Source organism: Carya illinoinensis, chromosome 1, assembly GCF_018687715.1.
Source record: "Carya illinoinensis cultivar Pawnee chromosome 1, C.illinoinensisPawnee_v1, whole genome shotgun sequence".
Taxonomy (NCBI): Eukaryota; Viridiplantae; Streptophyta; class Magnoliopsida; order Fagales; family Juglandaceae; genus Carya; species Carya illinoinensis.
Genome location: NC_056752.1, coordinates 48539090 through 48556806, shown reverse-complemented (window position 1 = coordinate 48556806; position 17717 = coordinate 48539090). Strand labels below are relative to the sequence as shown.

General features: G+C 34.3%; 1 protein-coding gene across 6 annotated transcripts in view; it reads right to left on the bottom strand.

The window, feature by feature from the left end:
• The window catches only part of LOC122279825 (AT-rich interactive domain-containing protein 4-like), a 28984-nt gene extending 12882 nt beyond the window's left edge, over positions 1–16102 (bottom strand). Inside the window, exons 1-17 of one of the 6 annotated variants that reach the window (XM_043090700.1) lie at positions 15338–16095; positions 14735–15163; positions 14419–14607; positions 13576–13629; positions 13269–13357; positions 12268–12550; positions 12118–12174; positions 11962–11993; positions 11564–11699; positions 11312–11485; positions 9654–10271; positions 8840–8977; positions 8670–8768; positions 8189–8289; positions 7994–8084; positions 7665–7772; positions 7260–7463 (exon numbers count right to left, since the gene is read on the bottom strand). In XM_043090700.1, the coding sequence (XP_042946634.1) occupies positions 7434–7463; positions 7665–7772; positions 7994–8084; positions 8189–8289; positions 8670–8768; positions 8840–8977; positions 9654–10271; positions 11312–11485; positions 11564–11699; positions 11962–11993; positions 12118–12174; positions 12268–12550; positions 13269–13357; positions 13576–13629; positions 14419–14607; positions 14735–14887 (2352 nt within the window). In that variant the 5' untranslated portion in view covers positions 14888–15163; positions 15338–16095 and the 3' untranslated portion in view covers positions 7260–7433. Of the gene's footprint in view, positions 1–7259; positions 7464–7584; positions 7773–7993; positions 8085–8188; positions 8290–8669; positions 8769–8839; positions 8978–9653; positions 10272–11311; positions 11486–11563; positions 11706–11961; positions 11994–12117; positions 12175–12267; positions 12551–13268; positions 13358–13575; positions 13630–14418; positions 14608–14734 lie in introns of those variants that run through there. The other 5 variants (XM_043090716.1, XM_043090708.1, XM_043090723.1 and 2 more) reach the window with 5 other exon arrangements.
• Between the last annotated feature and the right edge of the window lie 1615 nt (positions 16103–17717).

Sequence of the window (17717 nt, the reverse complement as noted above, 5' to 3'; positions counted from 1 at the left end):
AAATTGTTAATTTTTATTAAGAAAAATATTTTTTATCACACCATAATATAATGCGAAGTATGTATGTATGTATGTATGTATGTAGATTCTACAACAATTGTGTAAATTATAAGTTTGAAGTTGAAGGATGTTTTTTATAGGAATCTCGTAACTAAAAATGGATATAATATAATAATATATAATAGGGGTGTGATGGGCAGAGGCAGAGGCTTGTCATGGATTCGAAAGGGATCTATGTTGTTTTGACGTGGGCTAATGATGGGAAAGATTGGTATATAAATTTTCTTTTTTCTTTTGTTATGCTTAGAATTTCGCTTTGTTTCTAAGTAGGTGCTAATAATTAGGGAGACTCAACAACTGCTGCACGTTGCTTATTGAATCACCTCTAATTAATCATGTAATGCACCAAATATAATGATGTCATGAACATTTAATCTTCAAGGGTGATTGTTTGTGATAAAAATAATATATATATATATATATATATATCCTAGGCCTCAAAATAAGTTGAAAATTTGGTATATTATTGCGGTCTAAAAATCTTTTTCGAACGTTAGGATCAGATTTTGAGAGTGAGTTGAGATAAATAAAAATTAAAAATTTAATAAAATATTATTTTTAAAAAAATAATTGCTTTTACCTATTATTCACGTGAGTAAGGAAAAAAAATAGAGAAGATAATAAAGATATTGTCCTCTTCTCATTCATATTGGGAAGAAAAAATAGTTTCTAATGTGTATATGTGGCGGCGAGTTTGGTCATACGGAGCAAAGACAAAATAGAAACTGTTAAATATTTCTATTTTAAAATATAATAAAATGATATTTTAAGAATAAAAATTTTAAGTGCAGTCATTTTTGTGCACTCTAGTGATATGATTGGTTGGATATTAAAAAAAAATTTAATCCAATCAATCATATCAGTAAAATGTACAAAAAATACGTAAAAATAACTGTATATAAAGTTATTCTTTTAAAAAACAAAAACAAAAATTATAGGAACACAATCTATTTTAACGATGAATGAAAGAATCTTGTACTCAAAATTGGTGTGACGTGGTCTCACGGGCGATTGACTCTTGAGTTGGCATACGCGTCTCTTCCCATCTTTACTTTCTTTTTTACGATGAAGACAAATGATATTCATTGTGTTGGTTAATCTCTTCATTACACATTTTTTAATAAGTAATAAGAAAAATAATAAACTTATATATAATTGTTTTACAAATTACTTAAAATAAGAATACTTATGTAAAATTTAAATCATTATTTAATGAAATGACGTAATTATATTGATTTATTTATTAAGAATAAATTGGGCACCTGAACTCCATTTTATAAAAGATATGGGAAATGCTTATCTTTATTTGGTATTTACCTTTTAATTGATAAGGCTATGCTATATTTAACTTGTTTTTTTTTTTTTTTTAAATATTGTTCCAACCATGGTCCTAAGTCATATTTGTATAATTATTTTTTTGATATTTTTGAATGTCCGGACCAGCTTGTGCACACCTCGATTAAACACAAACCCTTCTCTTTATATATTTGTCTCACTTCCCTTAAAACAATTACAACCAAGCAATCTCCCACCATACTTCTCTGCCAAATCGTCTCTTTTGTTGTCGATCTTCCAAATATAAGTATAAATGTTAATGAAAGACTGATGTGTAAATTTCATGGACTTCTTAAACAATTCATACACTATTGCTTATTTTGGCCACTATAAAGTATAAACTACACGCATAATACAACTTAATTCCTCTCTTCCAGATCTTTGAGATTTGGACCTCTTCGCCACACTCTAGTCGGAGCAAAAACCTTGCACATCAACATCGCCACTAGTATCTTTTGAGTTTTGTGCATCATCTTCAATTTAGGTAGTCCAATTCTAGCTATTTGTTTATGCTAATGTTTTCATCAACTACAATTTCGGAAGAAGATGTGAAGATTCCTATCATCAATATATTGCAACAATCATTTTCAGATTGCTAACTTGGATTGTATCCAAATAGTGCAACATGGGACTACAAAATTGTTTTATTTATAAGTCTTCTTCTTGGCTCAGCCATTGAATGATATATCTTTTGTCCTTTGTATATGTTTTTTGTTAGACTGTGTGAAAAAGAAAATTACGGGGGATTTGGCATTGACAATCGCAGTAACTTTCTGTAATTTTTTTTTTCTTTTTCAAACCAGAAATTTGATGGCACATGCATGTGGCTATATGGTGTCAGCAGAAATTGCATGCAAGGTGCCAAAATGTCGACAGGCTTTGCCGGGAAAGCCCAGATGCGTGGCCCACTTTCTCCAACATGGTCATCACCACCAGTTCCATCTCTACAAAAGCTTGATGTGGTAATTCAACGACTGCTTCAGCAATATGTCAATTTTATTAGATTTCTAGACATTTCAGCGACAATCACTAAATCTAACTTTTTTGACAGAGAAAGACAGCATATTTATTGACTAAATTCATATGATGTCACGGCGTATTAAATTTATTAAATAATATGATTTGATGTTATATTTATTTTATTATAAAATAATTTTATAATATTTAACGCATCACATTAAATTATTTTATTAATTTATTTTTATAAAAAATTTTGTATATTATTATTATTATTATTTTGTTAAAATAGAATTTTGATGGATTGCTTCTAATACAAATAGCACAAGCATGAAGTGCAGCTTTGCTTGCTTTCCAAATGTCCACAGGTGGAGTATTCGCGGAGAGACATGAGAGATGGAAGGATAGACAAAAGTGGGAGGTGGGTTGTAGTAACAAAATAAATAATAGACACTGCTTTTAACGTACCAAACCCAACGTTAAAAAAACAAAAAGTGAGGGACATTCTCATATTCTATGCAGTTATATCGCTAGCTGTTTCAATCACACATCAAAGGGGGTCCTCCTCGTGCTGCCTCTTGCCTCTCCCATTTTATATATAAAGAAATATGTATAATATGAATGTGGAATCATCTGAACAGTTTTATGGAAGTAAGTCTCGTTCATTCTATTTAAAGAAATTTAAAATTTACATGAAAAAAATATCTAGAGATGCTTATCCTCATTTGTTTGTCTTTTAGGTTTTCTTTTTTTCCCCTCTATAAAAAATTAAAGAAATTCAAAGTTAAAATTCGTTTAGTTACACAGATGAAATAAAATCATATGAAAAATTTGCAAATCGAAGGTAAATTATTTGAGATAAGATTTTTAAAAAATTTTGAAAAAAAAAATGAAAAAATTGAAGAAAACAATTATAAATTTAAAAGAGGGTTAGAATATAAATTTTTAATATAACTTTTATTTTGATATTTAAAAAAGTTAATTTTTTTTATATTTTATTTAAAAATTTTGAAAATTTATAATAATTAGGTAATGATTAAATGAAAATTTTAAATTTTAAAATTAAAAAATATTTATATTTAAATAGTATTCAAATGTTAAGATGAAATTCGATGAGATTATTTGAAAGTTTGTGAAAACAAAGCATGCACCGTACCGCTGCCAATACACTTCTTTATTTTGGCGCTTCATAATGTCATATAACAAGATTTTATATTCCGATTGGCTGAGAAAAATATGATTTATTATTAAAAAATTAATTTTTTTATGTAAATTTTATATTTATTTATTTTTTTAAAAATAATTACGCGATGTTTACAAATTCACAACCACAACTATTATTTTTCTGATTATACTATTTTAAATTAAAAAAGAGAATAAAGGAAGACAAAATTCGACAGGATATATACATGGCCATTTATCCTACCAGTTAAATATTAGTCTTCGTACGTACTCCCTGTGTAGAATATGAACCATTTAGACAACGTTGGATTCAATAGCAACACATAAAAAACTAAAAAGAGAGCTCATCCCATCAATGTAAAAGGAAGAAGCCATATTTCCCAATTTCTGATCGATTACAGTACAGAACATATTGTTAATTTGGCAGGTATTGTTGTGATATATCACTTAGTTATGAGTAGTGAAAGAAGGATAATAACATATGCACATTTTATTATAAAATTTTTTGTATGCAGTCATTTTTACTTATTTTTTTGTGCACTCCATTAGTATGATTGGTTGTTTATTAAAAAAAATTGATACAGTCAATCACATTATTGTAATGCACAGGAAGTTTATAAAAGTGACAGTATGTAATATTATTCTTTTATCATCTCAGTCACATTTAGGTGCAGTTGAGAAGAAAATTAAAATTTGAATAAAATATTATTAGAATATTATTTTTTTAGTATTATTATTATTTTAAAATTAAAAAAAATTGAATTATTTATTATATTTTATGTGAAAATTTTAAAAAAATTATAATAATAAAATAAAATAAAACAATTTGTTCCTGCGAGTAATAAGAAATGAGAAAATGAGGTTATGGGCATGGATTACGTACAAAGTTGGATGAACAGAACCGCTTGAGTTAGCTAGGTGCGTATGTGATTGATTTGGGTATTATGCTCGAACCACTCGGAGGTGGATGGTGCTGATGCTGCTAGTCCTATTGCGCATGGTTGGGACAGTTGTCGACCATTTTAAATCATCATTTGACATTTTGGGAGGAAACACAAATGGAGAGTGGGCCACGCTATCAGAAGAAACATGCACTAGTATTTTTATCTTTACTTTGAATTCTGATGATGATGACATCCTGGTAGCCATCATGATCATGTGTCGGTCTTGTTTAGTTTCACATCTTCAGGATCTCAACCGTAACAAGAAATGGGTAGGGACCTTTAGGGAGGGACAAAGTTGCATTTGCGATATTGTTCTTCTAGCTAGCTTTGAATTTTTGAAAATGGACCCTTCCATGATCACCATGCATGCTAGCTACCTAATTCCCTCCTTCCCTCCCTTCGCCATTATTTAAAGACAGATTGTAAAGGAGCCCTAAGTCTAACCCTGTTTGTAGTGAAAAAGTTAAACCGAGGTAGAGTCCAAAATTAAATTGCAAAAAGGGAAGGGAAAACCCTAAAGCAAACAGAGAAAGCAAAATGTATGGGACGTGAGGAATGGCATGCAGAGAAGAAGATATTATAAAAAGGGATAGCGATGGAGGTGGTAAAAGTCCAGATGAAATTGAGTCTAACTATAAAGACGGAGATGTAGGGTCCTGTTAGCTGTCGTTTCCAATCAAAGCAATAGTTTTCTTCACATTTTAACTAATAGTGTGATTAAAAAAGAAAGAATATATCGAAAGCAAAAGCCAGTACTCAATATCACGAGAAAACCCTTTTCTTTTCTTTTCTTTCCCACGTTCTTATCTCCCATTACTTAAAAGCCACTACTGTTTAGAATTGATTTAAAGATCAAGTTCATGGTAAAGAAAAGTGAGAGATTCACGAAAGAAGGTTCTTTCATCTTCCGTCTTCATGATGGTCATGCTCTTGAATTATTGTCAACTAAACTTACTTTTGCCAAGCACAAGGTTTTCGAAAGTGATGACAATTAAGTGACATCTGAAAGTAACATAAATACTTTTTTTTTTCTTTCAAAAAATTAAAAAAAGAATTAGCAACGGGAAAATAGTAGAAGGGTACTTAATGGTCATGAACTTTGTCAAATCATAATATAAATTATACATTTAGAACAAGTGTATTATTATATTTGCTAATTATTATAGTGCACCAGTCCATTACCGTACAATCGCCAGAAAAATTGATGCTGTGAGGGAACCATATGGGCGAGAATTAAGTAAATTTTCTAAGCAGACAAACAATGAATGTGGTCAAAGTGAATTGAATCCGGGAGTTATTGCAAAGATAGAGCATTTGTACAGTCCCAGCTGTCGAAAGCAACTCCTCATGGGAATTGCATAAATTGTGAAATCTAGATTTCTTGCAGGCAGGATCGTATCTGAAGTGCACCACATATTCATATTCATATTCTTTAAAACAATTTTCTTGCCCTAGGACGAGCCCTTTCGAAAGAGAGAGCCCTTAATTGTAGAACCAAGAAATGTATCGAGCTGCTGCTCCATCTTTTGGATATCATTTTTGTAGATGCAAAGAGTTTGTCACTAATAAGCCAAATGGGAAGATTGTAGATGCAAGAGTTTGGTTATGACTAGGTGATTAAGTTGATAAATTTGAATAGGATTAAGTGATTAAAATGATAAAATTATCCTATCGTTAATTTTATTTTAGATTAATGTAAATTATTTTGACTTTATCTGTAACTTTAGAGTTTATCAAGAAGATATTAAGAATTGTTTTAGATGAGTCTGTAATTATCTAGAGAAGAGTCTGAATTAGAATCTGTAAGTGTTACTGTAAAGAAGATTTAGTGCAAGATATCAACATCCCGTCACAAGTCCTCGCGACAAAGTCGCTCTACCAGCAAAATTCCATTACAATTCAAACTGCTTTTAGATTATTTATTTAAGGGATCCTACTTGTTAGGATATGTATAGATTTAGTTCTGAATATTTTTAAAAATACTTTTTAGTGCATATTTTTGTAAAAAATTTTTTTGGAGAATTTTCATATTGTTTATCTTAAAAAATGTGATTGTTGAGCCAAGATTAAAAATAAGTGATAATGATTCAGTCATTAGAGTTAACAGGAAAAAATTTAATATTTAAAAATTGCCAGAAATTTTAGCAGTTACTGCGGTAGAGACAAACAGGTCGAGTAAGAATGTCAATTGACAAAAGTTTTATAATTGAAATTTACTTGTAATTAATTTTTAAATAATAAAATTGATTTTTTTTTGTTTGGCTACTTTGTAGAATTTTACTTTTAAAGAGTTTTTTAAAAAATTTCATTTCCTTATCAATGTTGATGTTATGCAATTTATTTACTTTATATTATTGCTTAATTATTAAATAATTACGTGATTGACGACTAACCAATTTATTAAAAAAATTGATAAATAATTCCGTATACATATAGGGATATTTGGATAATTTCAATTTTCGATATAGCCTACCTGGACTGATACATCAATAGGAAAGCATGATCGTTGTCAACTTAAACTTTGGAGACAAATAATTTAACCGGACACATAAATTCCTCTAGTCTTTGATATCATTTACTCCAATGAATTCAGAGTATAATATGAGAATTCCAAACGGGTGTCGTTCTTCTGGTGGTTCTACGGTTCTCTGTGTTTGTTCTAATCGCACATTTTGATAAAAATAAACTCGAAGGTAGATGAAATATAATATAGACACTTTTTTTTTTTTTTTTATAATCTAAATTGTTTAAGGGATATATCCCTCATGATGTTAAGCTACATCAGTCAAAAGTTCAATGGAGGATCAAATATTTTACAACCACTCTTCCCAAGTCAAGGGCATTCTTCACCCTATAAAGACTTCCCGCCCCACTAAAAAGTAAAAATAAAATATATAAAATTCCTACATTTGATGTGATGCCAGCAAACTCCTATGCTCCATTGATTTCGTATTTCTACTTCTTGTGGCTTCCCCCACAATCCTCCTAACATATTTCCAATGAAAATGGATGAGTACACAATGAGTCCCTCCAATCCCAGCAGCCGAACAAATTTCAGTCGCTCACAAAATGATACTAGGAAAAGAGACCCCAAAACTGGTGAGCCAGAGAGAGAGAGAGAGAGAGAGAGAAGAGAAGAGGAGAAGAAGAAGGGAATATAAAACTGAATCACAGTGGTCGTGATACCATCAAGCCTTGGGAATATCCATTTCCGACTTTCTGTGGTTTCTTCTTGAAATTTGTAATGCTACAATGTGGACATATGTATTCCAGCCCATCTGTTTTTGCATAATCCTGCAAGTTGAAAACAAATTATTACAACGATAGCTTTTCAAAAGAAATCCCAACTTTTGATGGATCCACTTAACTCTGCATGTTAATGCAAGTTCTTCTTTACAGTGAAATGAAGCAAATGTAGAATATACAATCAAGATGCAACTCCTGACATGCACAAAAGTTATGGACGTGATATTATTCACAACCCAGAGGTGCTTGTATAGTTGCAGTGCTGATACCTTAAAAGCACCAAGACCCTGCCTTCTGTCACAGCCAAAGTGGGCCCACTCACCACATATGCCACAATTCACCCAATCCCCTGGTGCACTACTGTTAAACAGTCATGCAATTCCACTGTCAGCAAACATTTATTTTAACATAATACAATTACTTATCATGTCAGCAGGAAAAAAGAAAAGGGGAAAAGTACAAACCTGTGGCATAGCAAGCAACACTCTCCATCTACATCGTCATGAGCCAATTCGTACTCTAGAAGGTAAGTTTCATAGTGTCTTTTTAGCGTATTACCAACACCCTGTTAATACAGAGAGATTATCTAAATCAAATAAAAAGTATTATAATCTACTTGATTTTTCACAGGTCTTATGCGATGTAACTATTACTGTACTCAGCTTATAGATTCTAAATATGCTTGTTACAAGTTACCACCATATTTGAATCCTTCATTTAGACAGTTTCAGGAATCCCAACCTCTCTAGGAGTAAGCACTCGTTCCCTCCCATAACCCTACCTATTTACTATCGTTGCTGCCACCCATTTTCCATGTTTCATCCCCCCCCCCCCCCCCCCCCCCCCCCAAAACAAAAAAAAAAAAAACTTTGCAAACTGAAAAAAGGTATCCTTAGATGTCTCAGAATAAAGTAGAAAGACCAGAGAAAGGATTATAGGGCGTACAGTCATTCTATTTGTCATTGTGTAATTATGCATCTTTGAAAAGATCTGCCCTTTCCAGTTGATACCATTGCCAACGTGAAAGCCTCCTCTTGTAACCACCTGAGAAAACCCTGTGCTTCAGTACCAAATTCTAACAGTTCCCACCAATCAGAACAAAGCAATGAACTCACCTCTTTGTACAAGTTGAAGAGGTCAAGACGCTTCCCATTAAGTATGGCATCTGGAAACTCAGCAAGTCCACCTTGAGGGATAAGTCGAGTGTGCCCTCGAAGGATTAGAAACTGCATCACATCCTTCAGAAACTCCTCCTACAAGAGAATAACAAATAATTACAAAAACAATAAATTACACGGGTCCTATGCAGCCATAAGATTTCTAAAGATACTTTGGGTCTAATCCTATCCTAACTGGAATTTGATTTCTTAAGGATCAGGCTACCACGTAACAAATGTTACGGTAGGATGGGTTGATGTATAGATCATATAGTTAACTCTTTGGGGTTGGAATATGTGAGGTACATTGAACTTAGGACAAGCCTTTTCTTCAATCAATAGAAGTTACTAAATAAACCATTATGTTAAATAAAACTCCCTTTGGCTTTCTGGCATACATGTGAAAAGCTTATGCCCCACTTTACCTCAAAAGGGTATGATATAGTCCCAATTTATTACTTTTGAGTCCGCCATTTACCACAAAACTAAAACGTTTCAAAGTGTTCCATGGCCAAGATTTTGGTCCATCAACCGCTTGGCAAAACTTTTAATTCCCGTATCAAGATTTTGATCAAGGAAACAAATTTCAGGTAGTTCACGAGTAAAGATATCTCGTTTCATTTTGTATAGTTTTCTTTTCTTTTCTTTTTTTTTTTTTTTGATCGGTAACAATGAAAAAGTTTTCTTTTCTTATTTAACCTAATGAAATACGCAAGAATGGGATAAGTGGAACTCCAAAAACAGCCAGATTTGACAGCCAAACACAACTCACCTCAGAGCAGGTAAGCATTGGACTCCTGCCACACCCATGTTTCTTCAGAGGTAGTGGATTCAAGGAAATAATCTGCTTGGCCTGTGATGAGCTTGAATATGTTCTTCTCTGTGTTGTAGGAGTTGATCCCACAATACTGTGCTTTGTAGGGGCAACAACTGGCAAATTAGCCTTCACTTGGCCTCCTTCATGCCCATCTGCCTCAGACATTCCAGAAAATGGTGTCATTTTATGGCGTTGAACATGAGGGATAGGCCTCATTGCAGCAACCTTCAGTTTTTTCCGAGCTGGGAGTAAGGGCATGCTAACCCCATTCCTCAATCTGGCATCCCTGTCCTCTACATCACGTTTATTAGACACACCATTACGAGAACCAGGCGTAGTCTCTTTGCTTGGTTCGGATCTCTTTCGAGTAGGAGCAGGTGGTCTCAACCAACTTGGGGGGCTGCTAAACATTAAATTGTCTGTACAGGTATCTTTCCCATGCCTTGGACAGAAAAAAAGTAGACGCTCGGCATCATCTCTCTCAAAAGAAGCAACAGGCAATCCCTGAATGCTGGCAATGCCTAGTGCAACTAAACTACGATATGAAACATCTGGTGCTGACTGCCTCAAAACCTGAAAACACAACCACAATAGGCATGGTAACTAACATCCAGTACTAGTTGCCGCAAATCAAGTCTACAGTGTAAGTGCACTCGTAAAAACTGTTTCTCTGGAACCAATTTAGATTAAATGTCCAAGTGACTTTCTAGATTCGCCAAGGTCCAAAAAGTCAAAGAACTTGAACATCAAAAAATGAATTTCGAATAGTTTTCTCAAGGTTCACCCCAGGGCTTAAATTGTCACCACTTCAAAACATTGTAATGAATCGTAATTATTCAAATCTTCTGCAGTCTAAATGTCTGAAAATATGATATATTTGACTCCACCATCATATGGGTTTTCAAAGTAGGTCCACCACAAATTTCATGCTAAGTCATTCAGCTAAATGCAAAATCAGATTTCCAATAATATTAAGTTCAACCATTTTCATGAACAAAATTCATTTTGTTTGTCAAATGCTTGATCAAATAAAGCTGTATAGTTACATATTAGTAACCACTACGACTGCAATAATGTTGGTGAAGACACCCACAGGCGCCATGAACCCACTTGCAAATTAATCAAATGTCAATCCCAGGCTCCTCATTTTGCAAATGCGGGAAAAAGTCTAAATATTGAAATTAGCCGTTACAAGCAGTGTTTTTGAATCTGCAAGAACTTAGATAATCAAAAAGTCTTCTAGGTCAAACTTTTAAGCATTTAAGTCCTATAGTGATGGCACCATTTATTACAAATTGCTGTAACCAGTATCTCCTGCAGTTAAATTCTAGCTCCAAGGTCTCACCCCCATATCCAGATCCCCATAATTAACAAAACCAAATGGAAGGTTTACAGACCTTAAATATATTTAAAAAAAAACAAAAGAAAGTCATCAACTGAACTAATGCACTAGATTTCCTGTCAAGGTACAATTTGATTTATTCTGTGCTTTTACTTTAAAAAAGTCAATGTACAAGTAAGACAAGAACAAGCCTTGCAAGGAAATTCACAACGCTTACAAAAAGGGAATAAAAGAAAAGTGCGAGGGAGGGAGATAGTGTTTGTTGAAAAACCTGTGAAGCCCATGAAGGGACCTTCATGCAAACTTCAAATACTGCTGCCCCACAGGCAATTGAAGCAGATCTACGAGGCTCTGAGAATGTAATTTTGTTTTCTTCACTGTCAGGAAGTGCATGAACTAGTTGACTCTTCTCAATAATTTCATTCTTTATATGATTCTCCAGAAGCTGAAGAACAACAAATCATATGGTATAAGAGTTTAACAGCTCCAATACTAGACGATGTCACAAATTCTTTTGGATTACCTGATCATCAAAGCAAGTTTGCGCACTACCAGACACCAGAAGTGAGATGTGGGCAAAACTGCAGGTTGTCACATCACATCGCATGGTCACAACACCACGAGAAAATGTCCCTGCCTGAAGGGGTGGCGGAGGAGCACTAAACCGCATATGAAAGGTATTGATACATTAGAAAGTTAAAAGGTATAACATTTTTGAAGAAGTTCAAAGCTCCACGAAGTATCATATCAACAAAAACACCCAGAATACCAGCATAAGTAGGTTTTCTTGCCAACAAAAGCATAAGTACCACTTCGCAAACATGTAGAATTATTGTTTAAAAGATTAGGTTGACCATAGCCAAAAGAATTTAAAATACACAACCATGTAACATTATAAAGACACATCAAGATGAGTAATACCTAAACTTGCCGTGAAGTTTGCTCCCACGTATCTGAATGAACATAATGAACAATGCAAGGAAAACAAAAGAGGAAATTAAAACCTCCCCACACCGTAAAGATGATACCAAACACAAGCAGATAAGATCTGTATAGACAAACCATCATCACACTTACTTCAATGTTCAGGAGGGCATTGAGGCCATCTTCCAAGGATTCTAATAGAGATGCATCCTGAAAAGAAATCGTTTGTTTCCTAAGTAATTAACAGTTCATAAGCGAAGGAGCAACATAGAGACCATTAAAGAGAGATCCGTCCAAGCTTACCAATGTGCAAGGCACTCCACAAACAAGAAACCTCAAGGTCACATCATCATCATGTATCTTTATAGCAGGCAGAGCACCTGAAGAACTCTCATCATCTCCCTCTCCCTCCGCATCTATCTCAGGGGGATCAACATTGATTTTCAAACGATCCCCTAGAATGCATGGCTCCAGCTCACCGGTAACCTTCTGGCTGTTAGCAGGAAGGACATAGTTGTTTCTTACACAGTAAAGCCTGAAGGAAGCGCGTGCAAGTTGGAAAGCATCCCATGCATGAGTAGAGGAACTGCAGTCCAACAAAAGTGACCACATGAAATACCATCTCATATTGTATTATCGGCAGAGCAGCCAGTGAGTTTCTCTAAGTAAGTGTAACCACATCTAATTAGGAAGACTAGATTTAAGCATTAGAATAAAGATAATGTAGATCAATGTCCTGGATGCATAGATGCCAACCAGAGACTCATCATAAGCATAAGAAGAACAGTAAATTTAAGTGATGATGTGGGCCAAGCTCCTTGCTGAGGGTTACTCAGGCAAACTCAGATCTAGACAAAACCTCAATGGCTCAATCAGTATCAAATTTGTCCATAAAGCAAATAAGCACAACCACCAAACCACCCAAATATGGAAAGTTTCTAGTTAGCATGCTGCTATCTTAGTACTCTATAAGGCATGAGTAGGCACATGTGCACATACACAACAAAATAGATATATATATATATACATAATCTGACCATACAGAGGACTAGTTTTGCTCTGCCATGAGATGATTTATCTTGCTTCCAAGCATGCAGATTGTTTTTTTCTTTTTTCCTTATACATGCCTCCAAGCATGCAGATAGAAATAGTTGTTTATATGCTGCCTCAAAATTGCACAGATAAACCTTTTTATAAAGGTAATTATATTCAAAGCACAAAGAGTTGCAACCCAGGTATACAGAAAATCGCAAAAATAAACCTTGCCACATTTGCATGCACCTATTGCATAAAAGATTATATACCTCTGTACCACTGAGAATAATGCTTGACGAAAATGGCAAGCGGCATAATATGAAATTGAATTCTTCCAATATATCACATAAGGAATCCCCTGCAAAAGTGAAGCATCCCAATTTAATCAAATTCTCCTTGAACTAAAATTATAATTTTTTCAGTCCTTGAACAAAATCACATTAAACGATAAAAAATGCAAACTTCCAGCAATAGGACTCAGAGCCAAGTAGATAACACCAAACTTATTAATTATGCGATAACATTATGGTGAAAGCCAGAAAGGCATGTGTGAAAATCCACAAGACAATCAGTCACCTTTGAGTGAAGCACCTCTGCTACTTTTTCTCCATTTGGGATTTCCAAATAAACCTGCACGCAAATAAATAATTAAATCAGATCAAAATCAAAATATAGCCTCAACAACAAGAGAGTCAACAAAAACTGCATGGAGTTTAAGGAACAGGATAAGACCATGCAGCACATATCATCCAGGAGCTATTTTCAATTTTATCCCAACCTGGCATTTTCCTACTGTTTTCTTCTAATTCCTTATTGTCTTGCCAAATGACTGCATCCACTTTGCTCTATTCTCTTACCATGATGAAAATACGTTGACTAATTCTTTTTTAATTCAGTGATTAAGAAGCTTAAGTGCATACTTGCTTCTCTTTTCTCTCACATGCCTTCCAATTTTTCCATTTCAATATTTATTTAGCAGACACATTAAGAGATATCATATATTTCTCAAAAGATTAAGATTAAAATTAAAGTTACCACATACTGACATATGACTACCTGCAGACTTCAGAATTAAAAACCCAATCCTATTACTCGAAGCATGGATGTCTCTGAACTTGAAAGTAGTAACATTTTAGGATTCTGATGCAAACCAGACTTCTGACCAAATGTCTTCATATTTAATGATTGCTATGTAGAAATTCACTTCAGGAAGTGGGGTGGAGATCATGAGACGCATGTGCCAATCATAAAATAGTAAACACTAGCGGCTACGGCATAAGAAGCAGATGCATTGACCACTTAGGGCGATCTTCTCCCCCCCACCCACAATATATATATATATAGGAAGAGCTACAGAGAATGAAGTGGTATATACATAAAGAGTGTACTTAGCCCGCTCAATATAGATATATCACATACAGCGGTAGGCAATGTGGTGGCAAAGATCTCAGATATAGCTTCGGGTGTGGACATGTCAACACCTTCCCACACAAGAGGCCCAACTTCATCATTTGCAATTTGCTCTCCTTGCAAGTAAACAATACTCGGGTTATACGATTCCAGAATCTTACAAAACCCGGCTTTGCTCGGACTAGTCAGAGTCTGAACCTGCACATGGAGAGCAAAAATAATTGAAGGGGCCAACAATGAACATACAGGAAATATAAGTTATGTCACACGCTTCATATCTCATATTAAAAACAGAACATTTACAACCAAAAATGCATTACAGCACCTCTAAACGTCCAGAAGACACCAACTCAGGAAAGGGATATCTCGGCTTATCCTCTGCAGCATCATCCTTTTTAAGTTTTTCCGAATTTTTCCCACAGGTAGCAGCAAGAAGACTACAGGTGTGTTTTGAAGCTCCTTGAGAATGAAACATCATTACAATGCAAGTATCCTTTCTCGGAGAGAAGAACCACCAATTATCTTTTGCAACACAAGCCTCACAGTCACAGGCTCCTTACAGAAGGATTAGAAGTCGAAATTATGACATCCACTGGATTTAAACCCTCCACAGCAGCACCAATTTCCTCTCTAGCAAGAATCCACCCAAACGCAATCCAGACCCACAAGCAGATTCTAAAACACTAACCAAGCAAACAATCCAAATCCCTGCCACCCACCCAAATACTAGATGGCCATAGTTAGTTACAGAATCCTGGAACCAAAATAAACGAAACCCTATATTCTTATCACCGATATATCAGAAAAATTAATCAAATTTCCCTCAAAAGATTGAGTAAACCGTAAAAACCCCTCAATTTTCAATGCCGAAAGCTGCTAAAATCGAAAAAACAGCGAAGACCCAGATGAGATGAGAAGGAAAACTCACCTCTTGAGACGATACAACAGAGAAACTCACCCACCCCTAAGGGAATTAAAGGTCTCTCAACTACCCGGACGAGCAAATCAAGTAATATCGACGACCCAAGTGAGTCCGCGGCTTGTAGAATCATAAACAAGCACTGAATGAGAACCAAAGGATGAAAAAGTAACCCTAGGCCCTTAAAATTCCCATCATAATTATTTTATTTCTCAAAAAGAATCTATAAAAATAAGGAGATATTTCATATCCCAATTTACACTCTACGAAAGAAAAACAATCAAATGCCCATAATCACCGAAAACGGATTATATTATTCCAAAGTGTTAAAAACTGTTGGTGTCTGACAAATCTAACCTCAGGTCAAACATCAAAACTAAGAAAAATAAAAAGAGAGAGCGACAGAGATTACAATTATAAGACCCCTTGACGAACTGATAAAAGTAAAAGTTCTGATTGGAAACAGAACACAAAAATCCAAAGGTCTATATTATTTGTTGTGAACAATAATTAAACAAGTACTAGTCAGAAGGTTCTCTTTTCTTGCAAGGAATTGAACCAAACGAAATAGTTGTGCCTAAAATCCATAGTGATGAAAGTTTTTGGGATAGTTTGCATTAAGTGGGTGGCCATAAGATTCGGACTTTGTGAATGTAACAACGTTGTCTGTTCTCCAATAGATAGAAAGTCAAACAAAGCTCAGGATTTATTTACTAGTTTTACCAGTAGTCCTACGTTTTTTTTTTTTTTTTTTTTCCGCATGTTTATTTCCTTGGGTTCTTTTTGATCTTCGTTTGGCCGCACGAGGCCTGTCCCTTTTGTTCGAAACTCCAGTCCATCACCTCTCTCTCTCTCTCTCTCTCTCTCTCTCATAATTCCTAGAGAAAGAACAAAAGAACGAAAAAAAAAACCGGTTTTAATTGTGCAAATTATGGAAAAATGCTGAACTGCGAAGTTGATAGCTATTCACGATTGCATAGCCGTTAGCTCTCCTCCGTGTTCTTCTTCTTCTCTCCCAAAAAACCTTCCTTAATTTGATATGGCTTCATCAGATAAACAGAATTATTACTAAGATGATGATGTTTTATAGATTCTACGATAATATGTCGTGTCATCGAAAAACAATTCTCAGCAATATCTCGACCTCATATTTAACCTGAAAGGAAATACAAACTTACGCTTTCTTCACAACTTTTAATAAACCAGATACGACCTTAAGTTTTCGTTTTTGGGTTTGGGGATAACTGGGTCAAAAAGCTTTTAGAAACTTGTTTATTGACTTTTTTCTTCAGGCGTGGAACCAGAATCTGCCAGGAAAATTGCCGATGCAGAGCACTTTTTATCTTGCATTCCTAATAACTTGCCAGGAAATGGCTTCATGAGTTGCAACTGAACCATTCAGAAAGCTCTGGACTACGTTATGATTTTATTTTATTTTTTTGAAAAATCTTTAAATATAAGGTGGCGGTCTTGGTCAGGTTTTTTTCAGAGAATTGAAAAATCTATTCACCGTCAGTTTATCATTATTTTGCGTGGTATTAAATTATTAAAAACTCTTTATTATCTTATATTTTTTCTGTCAATTATTTAATTTCATATTAACAAATAATTAAAAAACTATAATAAAAAAATGATGAATAACATTTCTGTCTTTTGAAAATTATGCAATCTTCAATGTAATTTAACCAGTTTCAACCAACTTCGAAACTATGTTGACTTTGTTCAACTTTGGGACAGTTTTACTTCTTCTTTTTTTGAGGGCGACCAGCATAATTAACCATTTCTCGACATGATCATAGGAGCCCTACTCATTATAAAATATTTAGTTTGAGTCATAACTACTGCTACAAGATCGAGTTCGTTATCACAAAACCCCCAAAGTATCTAGTTGATCTTGTAAGATTTAATAAAAATAGTGCTAAAAAGGAATGTAGCAAGGTGCTGCTCTCAGTATATTTGACTTATATATATAGATGTTACATGTGTATGGATATCTTTGCAGTAGTTACATAAGGCTTATCTGTACAAATACAAATATTAGTTTGATTCTAAGATAAGATAACAATTAGCCTAACAACTAGTCTCTATCCTTTTCCTCAGTGTTGTGTTTATCTTCATCTACATTTGTATCTTTATCCCTAATATCCCCCTTCAGGCTGATAGGGAGTTCACGGACTGAAAGCTTGTCCTGAAGAAACAGAAAACAAGATGAAGTAAGTCCTTTGGTGAATATGTATGCCAGCTAAACATAAGTAGATGAGTATCGAAGAATAATGTCTTTTTGAACAACCTTCTCATGAATAAAGTGATAATCCACTTCTATGTGTTTCGTCTTTGCATGAAAAACTAGATTGACTACAAGTGAGAGAGCTCCAAAGTTGTCACACCA